Below are 7,843 nucleotides of genomic sequence, written 5' to 3'. Positions count from 1 at the left end.
CACTTAGTCTGCTAGAGCAACCTCAGTCCTTCTTTTCACCCTCCTGATTTCTATCTTAAATGTTTTCTTGCATTTTTTATACTCTATAAGCACCTCATTTGTTCCTACTTGCCTATACCTGCTATGCACCTCCTTTTTTCTCTTAACCAGGGCCTCAATATCTCTTGAAAACCATAGTTCTCTGCATTTGTTATCTTCATCTTTTATTCTGACAGACATATACAAGCCTCATACTCTCAAAATTGCACTTTTGAAGGCCGCCAGCTTTCCAAGTACACCTTTGCCAGAAAACTGCCTGTCCCAATCCACACTTGTCAGATCATTTCTGATATCATCAAAACTGGCCTTTCTCCAATTTAGAATCTCAACCCCTGGATCAGACCTATCTTTTTGCATGTTTATTTTGAAACTAATGGCATTATGGTCACTGGATGTAAAGTGTTCCCCTACACAGACATCTGTCACCAGCCCTGTCTCATTCCCCAATAGCAGATCCAGTATCATGTGCTCCATCACACTCTGCAAGTGCTGCTAGTCCTGTCTCTCCTGCGACCAAGTCTTATTAATGGCTATAACGTCATAATTCCAGGTGTTGATCCATGCCCTGGGCTCATCCGCCTTTCCTACAATACTTCTTGCATTGAAATATATGCAGCTCAGGATAATAGTCACACCATGCTCAACTGTTTGATTCCTAACTTTGAGGTCTTACAAATATCTGTCTCCACAAACTCTCCACAAACTGTTCCGACATTCTGTTCCCCGTCCCCCTGCAACTCTAGTTTCAACCCCACCGTGCAGCATTAACAAACCTTCCCACTAGGACATTAGTCCCCCTCCAGTTCAGGTGCAAACTGTTCCTTCTGTACGGGTTCCATCTTCCCTGGAAGAGAGCCCAATAATCCAAAAATCCTAAACCCTCCTTCCTCTTGTAGTTGGGTGCACTTCTCATACTTGTTCCCATCAGGGACATTGGAGGTCACGCTGCCTTCCCACATCCCACAAGAGGAGCATTCAACTATCCTGCCTGGCATCTCTACTGTCCTAGCTGAGCAGATGTAAAGAAAGGAAGGAAAAAAACTTCACGTAGAATCTTTTCTTTTTTGCCTTCTCTGAATGAAGCCTCTCTTCGCTGAAGCCTCGAAGAGCTAAAGCCTCACCACTCTGTCCATGCCAATGATAGCTGCTGTGACAATGGCCACTCTGCTTGCCGCAGACTTCCTTTAATTTGCTCATGCTAATCAATCCCAAACACCGATGGTTGCTGGTCAGAGCTCCAAATAAATTGCCATTAAGGTGCTGCTGTCTTTTTCTCTGCAGTCAGTGGACCTGAGTGAAGTCCCCTCCTTTGAAACTTCTGCTGTCCTGACTGGTTGCTGGTCAGAGCTCAAGTACACTGCTGCAATCTTCCACTGCCTTTTTCTACCAGGTCAGTGGACCTGAGTGCTATCCCCTCCTCTCAGACTTCTGGTTGGTCACCAGTGAGAGCACAAAAGAAGTCAATGTATATATTCAGTTTTCTACAGCTACATACAGTAGAGAAACGTACAGCCAATCCAGCCCAAGGCAACTCCATTACCTGCCCAGGCTACCGAGAGAGCAACTGCCAAGCTCATGGCCTACGTCACCAAGGAGGACAAGAGAAGTCGCACTCCACACTGCTCATTATCCTGACTTGGAAATACATCACAGACCAATGATGAAGCTAAATGCTGATCAGCACTCTGGGAGTACTTGACGTTTACGCAAGCAGCTCACCAATAGCAGCAGGATAGGCAATGAATAGTGATTTTGTGGGCAATATCTAAATCACAAAAGTGAAAAGAGGGTTTTTTGAGGGGTAATCATTGTTGTAATGTAGAAAAATAACAACCAACTCATTACACAGCTGTGAGATGATGGCCTGTGACACTGATTGAGAGATAAATACTGGGGATCCTTTTGGAATTCTCCAAAATAACATTGTGGGATCTTTGTGCACCTGAAAGAATAAACAGGGCCATGATTCCTGAAGGATAGCTCTTCAACTCTTCTCAGAGCCACATATATGTCGACTATATTTTGTGTTAAAATACCTGGAGTGGAATTTGGACCCACAACCTTCAGCTCAGGAGTAAGATTATTGCCAACTGAGACAAGTTAGTGTGTGCCTTCTGATAAGTGTGAATGAATTCTTACAACTTATGATTGAAATTTTAGTTTAACTTAACATTTAGAGTTCAATTTTAGCACTACCATATGGAGTTCAATTTAGTTGTATTAATTCAAGTAATTTGTCAAAATGACAGTTCAGTTTTTGTGAGTTGTAGTTTCATTTTGGTTTAGCTTTTGTGAATTTATACTTAGACTGGATGGAAGTTTAGTCTGTTTGATTTATTCATTGGTTTACATTGCTGTATTTAAATTTTCGAAATATTTAGTTTTGTAACATGTAGTTTAGTTTGATCAATCATAGCTTGAGTTGGGTGCATGTGAGTTTAAGTTTTCATGAATTTTGTTTCTCATGTTAACACGAGGAGATTGATTTGTTACAGTAGGACTTTGGTTTGAAACGTTTCTATAGGGTGGAGCCCGAGATGCTGTATAAGGGGGCACGGGTCTCACGGGAGGGAGTTATTCTCTGTCAAGATGAGCGTCCGGTTACTGGGTGGGTGTCTGCTGCTGCTGCTGCTGGCGGCCAGCGCCGAGCCGAAGACAGGCTCGACTCGGTGCCCACCCTGCGTGCCGTCAGAATGTCCGGCTCTGCCGCCCGGAGGCTGCCCGCTGGGTGAAGCGCCCAGTCCATGCCGCTGCTGCACCGTGTGCTTCGGCGGCCAGGGAGAACCGTGCGGCGGCCGAGACTCCAAGTACGGTCGCTGCGCCCAGGGCTACGAGTGCGTCCGTACCGGCTCCAAGCGGAAGGGCCGGGGGCGCTGCGTCTGCAAGTCCCCCGAGCAGGTGTGCGGTAGCGACGGCAGCACCTACAGCTCGGGCTGTGAGCTGAGAGCCGCGGCGCGGCGGGCGGAGATGGCCGGAGGCAGCCCGGTGACCAAAATTCGGAAAGGAGCCTGTGAGAAAGGTAAGCGCTCCGGTCCCGAGCAGGAAAGGACGGAGTAAGTGAGAGTGAGGGGGAGAGTGAATTAGTTGTTGGAGGGATGGGGAGAGGGGGAGAGAGAAACACGAGAAAAGAGGGGAAAGAGAGGAAGGAGCCGGTGTGCAGTGTAGTGGCCAGGAAGGAAGGGGCAGGGAGAGGGAGAAAGGAAGGGAAGGAGAGAGGGATTGAGAGGTAAGGGGGAAAGAGAAGCAGTGAGAGTGGAGGAAGGAAGGAACCTGTGAGAAAGATGTGTTCGCAGGTAAAGAGTTGAGAAAGGAGAGAGGTAGCAACAAGGGAGATGGTAAATGAGGAGGTAGAGAGAGTGAGAGGGGGAGGAAGAGGGTGAGACGGGGAAAGAGAGGAAGGGAAATGGGAGTGAGGAAGAATGCGAGGGAAGGGAGGGAAGATGTGAACGAGAATGGAGGGGGAATATATGGAAAAGGAGAGAGGAAGGGAGAGGTAAGTGAGAAGGGACGGGAAAGGGAGTGGAGATAGTGAGAGGAGGTAATGAGAAGGAGGGGCCATAGTGAAGGGAATAATGAGAGGGGGTAGGGGCAATAGTGAGGGCTATAGTGGGTGGCATGGATAGTGAGTGAAAGAGGGGAGAGAACAAGAAAGGGAGGGGTGGATGCAGACAGAGGGGAAAGAAGTGAAATAAAATGGAAGACTACTGGAGGCAAGAAAGCTGTTGAACAGCAGGTTGAAGGAAAGTGTTGTGAGAGACGGACGGGCGCAACAAACGATAAAAGTGAATGAGAAAGGCGAGTGCCGATTGAAAGGGAAAGTTGAGGAGAGGCGGGTGTGTTAAATAGAAGTGAGAATGAAGCAGAGAAAGGAAGGGAGAATGAGACTGAGAGAACGTGAAGCAGAGATGGCAGCAAGAGTTTGGAAAGGGTAGTTGATAGATCAGAGAGAGTTTGGAAAAGGATACAGTACTGTGGGAAATACGGGATGGTGACGCCAGGCGGAGCAGGGACGGAACAAAGGAAAGGGAGAATACAAAGGGGAAAAATGTTTGTCGGTGTCGAGCAGCGGGGTGAATGGGGGATGGAGGGGGGCCATGTAGAATAGTGAAGAGAAAGAGGGAAGAAAAAGGTGTCCACGGTTCATTTTTATGTGATTTCCTGGCAGTCCTGTAATCGGAAGAGCCACAGACCATCACCTTCCAGCTAGCCTCCTTCCCTCCGCCCATCTTTTTATTCTGGTGTCTTCCCCCTTCCCTCTAAATCCTGAAGAAGGGTCTCGGTCGGAAAAATCGACCATCCATTCATTTCCATAGTTTCTGCCTGACCTGCTGAGTTCCCCCCAGCATGTTGTGCATTTTGTTTTGGATCTCCAGCATCTGGAGACCTCCGGTGTTTATAACAGGCCTGCCTATTTTTAGATGGGACAGTATTAAATATGCAAATTAAGATCCTTTGTCACATGCATATGACATGTTTAGGTCGGTAATACCAGTGTGGGTTGACCTTACTGAGGATTTTAAACAGAATTTGTATGTCAAGAAAAAAAATTGTATTTTTAGAATCTTGCCAAAGTAAATATTTTCACATTTTCCCACATAATACTTATTAGCCTGTTTCCTCTATGGATTCTGCATCTTTCTCACACTGGCTTTCCTGCCTCCCTTTGTCAACAAACATGGACATAATACATTCTGCTCTTTTTGACTGTCCTTCATATGGATTGGAAATAACTGCCGAGCCAGAGCTGAATTTATAGCACTCCATTTGTAACAGGCTTCCAACCCAGGAATGACCGTTCATTCCTAATCTGTTTCCAGTACTCCAAATGCAACAAGCTCTTATGTTCTGCATCAACATTTTTGAATGGTGTCGTAAAATGCCCTTTGAAAATCCAGGTACAGTAAATCTCCAAAAAACTGTTGTCCGACTGTTCAAAAATCTTGGATGTTTCTTCAGTCCCGAGCTCAACATGTGCTGATTCCAGTACTCCATTTAAACTCAGCCGGATTCTGGTCCCTCCTTCTACCTTGAACTGACCAAACTCTTGTTTTCTCACTCCTCTGAAACTCACCAGAGCAGAGAAGCACACTCAAGCCCTATTTCCCAAGTTCCCTTTAAACACCTGGACTGCAGGTCCTGTCCTTCCTTGAACTGACCTGGTTCCCCTTCTCCCTCAAAACTCACCATGGCCTTATTTCCTGCACTTTTCCCTACTCTTACCAATTCCAGGTACACTGAAAAATGTATTATGCTACCGTGCCATAGAGTGTTGGAATTTAAATTATTGTAGTATTCAATAGTTAAGAAAATCTGCTGGTCCAGCACCACCATATATCTAGGTCTGCCAGATATACTGGTTCCTTATCTACCCTGCTAGTTACATGCAAAAAATCAGATACATGAAATTGTGTGATTTAGGGGATAGAATAGCTATTCTCAAAATAAAAATATTCCGAGCAGGTTGAGCAAACAGGTAGATGTAACTAGTAGAGTGGATAGGGGAGAACCAGTGGATGTGGTATATTTGGATTTTCAAAAGGCTTTTGACAAGGTCCCACACAGGAGATTAGTGTGCAAACTTAAAGCACACGGTATTGGGGGTAAGGTATTGATGTGGATAGAGAATTGGTTAGCAGACAGGAAGCAAAGAGTGGGAATAAACGGGACCTTTTCAGAATGGCAGGCAGTGACTAGTGGGGTACCGCAAGGCTCAGTGCTGGGACCCCAGTTGTTTACAATATATATTAATGACTTGGATGAGGGAATTAAATGCAGCATCTCCAAGTTTGCGGATGACACGAAGCTGGGCGACAGTGTTAGCTGTGAGGAGGATGCTAAGAGGATACAGCGTGACTTGGATAGGTTGGGTGAGTGGGCAAATTCATGGCAGATGCAATTTAATGTGGATAAATGTGAAGTTATCCACTTTGGTGGCAAAAATAGGAAAACAGATTATTATCTGAATGGTGGCCGATTAGGAAAAGGGGAGGTGCAACGAGACCTGGGTGTCATTATACACCAGTCATTGAAAGTGGGCATGCAGGTACAGCAGGCGGTGAAAAAGGCAAATGGTATGCTGGCATTTATAGCGAGAGGATTCGAGTACAGGAACAGGGAGGTACTACTGCAGTTGTACAAGGCCTTGGTGAGACCACACCTGGAGTATTGTGTGCAGTTTTGGTCCCCTAATCTGAGGAAAGACATCCTTGCCATAGAGGGAGTACAAAGAAGGTTCACCAGATTGATTCCTGGGATGGCAGGACTTTCATATGAAGAAAGACTGGATGAACTGGGCTTGTACTCGTTGGAATTTAGAAGATTGAGGGGGGATCTGATTGAAACATATAAAATCCTAAAGGGATTGGACAGGCTAGATGCAGGAAGATTGTTCCCGATGTTGGGGAAGTCCAGAACGAGGGGTCACAGTTTGAGGATAAAGGGGATGCCTTTTAGGACCGAGATTAGGGAAAATCTTCTTCACACAGAGAGTGGTGAATCTGTGGAATTCTCTGCCACAGGAAACAGTTGAGGCCAGTTCATTGGCTATATTTAAGAGGGAGTTAGATATGGCCCTTGTGGCTATGGGGATCAGGGGGTATGGAGGGAAGGCTGGTGCAGGGTTCTGAGTTGGATGATCAGCCATGATCATAATAAATGGCGGTGCAGGCTCGAAGGGCCAAATGGCCTACTCCTGCACCTATTTTCTATGTTTCTATGTAGCAATGCAGACACAAGCACAGGTAGAAGTGAATCCCAGAAGGCCGCGTAATCTTAGGTTTTATTCACAGAAGCAATGAAAATAAAATCAGGAAGTCATTCTTAGATTTGTAGAAAACAAGTAGAGCTGAAGGAGTCTCCATAATGCAGGGCATACTATTGTTTTAGAAACTGTATTTAAACTTTGGAGACAAAGATTTTCAAGAATTATATTAGGGTTGATAGATTATAGTTATGCAGAACAATTTAAATGTTATTTGGTTCAATTGGTCATATTCTTGCTTCTAAATCAGAGATTGTGGATTCAGAGTTCATTACAGATAGGTGCCTATAATGCAGGCAGATATCAAATGTGCGGTAATGTTACATGTTAAGTGAAAGGGGTATCATAAATTGTTCAGATTGAGGATAACATTCCCGGATTGGGAATTTGGGGCATAAAGATTGACCAATTGAACATTCTTCTCACAACCACAACACATTGTCATTTCAACAAATGTATGAAATGCTCTTGTGATGCTGCTGTAAGTTAGTTTTTCATTGTCTATGTGGATACATCTACTTGTGTATATGACAATAAAATAAACTTTGACATTCCACCCACTGTGTATGAATTAATCTTTATTTCAACTTCATTACACGGCTAGTAGAGCTGCTGTCTCACAGCATCCGAGATGCAGATTTCATTCCTGATTTCAGGTGTTGTCTATCTGGAGTTTGCATGTTCTCCCTGTGTCTGCGTGGATTTTCTCCCAGTGCTCCAGGTTCCTATATCCCTAAAATATGTGGGTTGCCAGGTTATACAGCCACTGTAAATTCCTCCTAGTGTGTAGGGAAGTGGTAGGATCTAGATGGAGCTGATCTGCATGTGGGAGATTAGCAAATGGGATTAATGTAGGACTATTGTAAATGAGTGTTTGATGTTTAGCACAGACTCAGAGCTGAAGAGCCTATTGCTCTGCAGTTTGATGCCAAGTGTAAAGACTTTGAAATGTACATTCAGTAGCTGTGATGATTTGCTTTGTATTTGTTTGATCTCAGAATCGGAATCAGGTTTATTATCACCAGCGTGTGTTGTGAAATCTTG

The 7,843-nt window shown here is 44.9% G+C and overlaps 1 protein-coding gene across 1 annotated transcript in view; it reads left to right on the top strand.

The window, feature by feature from the left end:
* The first annotated feature begins 2,605 nt into the window (after positions 1–2,605).
* igfbp7 (insulin-like growth factor binding protein 7) overlaps positions 2,606–7,843 on the top strand; it is a 36,543-nt gene continuing 31,305 nt past the window's right edge. The window contains exon 1 of the mRNA XM_063046723.1: positions 2,606–3,058. Coding sequence (XP_062902793.1) covers positions 2,629–3,058 — 430 coding nt within the window. The 5' untranslated portion in view covers positions 2,606–2,628. The remainder of the gene's footprint in view (positions 3,059–7,843) is intronic.

Source organism: Mobula hypostoma, chromosome 4 (assembly GCF_963921235.1).
Source record: "Mobula hypostoma chromosome 4, sMobHyp1.1, whole genome shotgun sequence".
Taxonomy (NCBI): Eukaryota; Metazoa; Chordata; class Chondrichthyes; order Myliobatiformes; family Myliobatidae; genus Mobula; species Mobula hypostoma.
The sequence above is the reverse complement of the archived record's forward strand: the minus strand, read 5'-3'. Positions and strand labels throughout refer to the sequence as shown.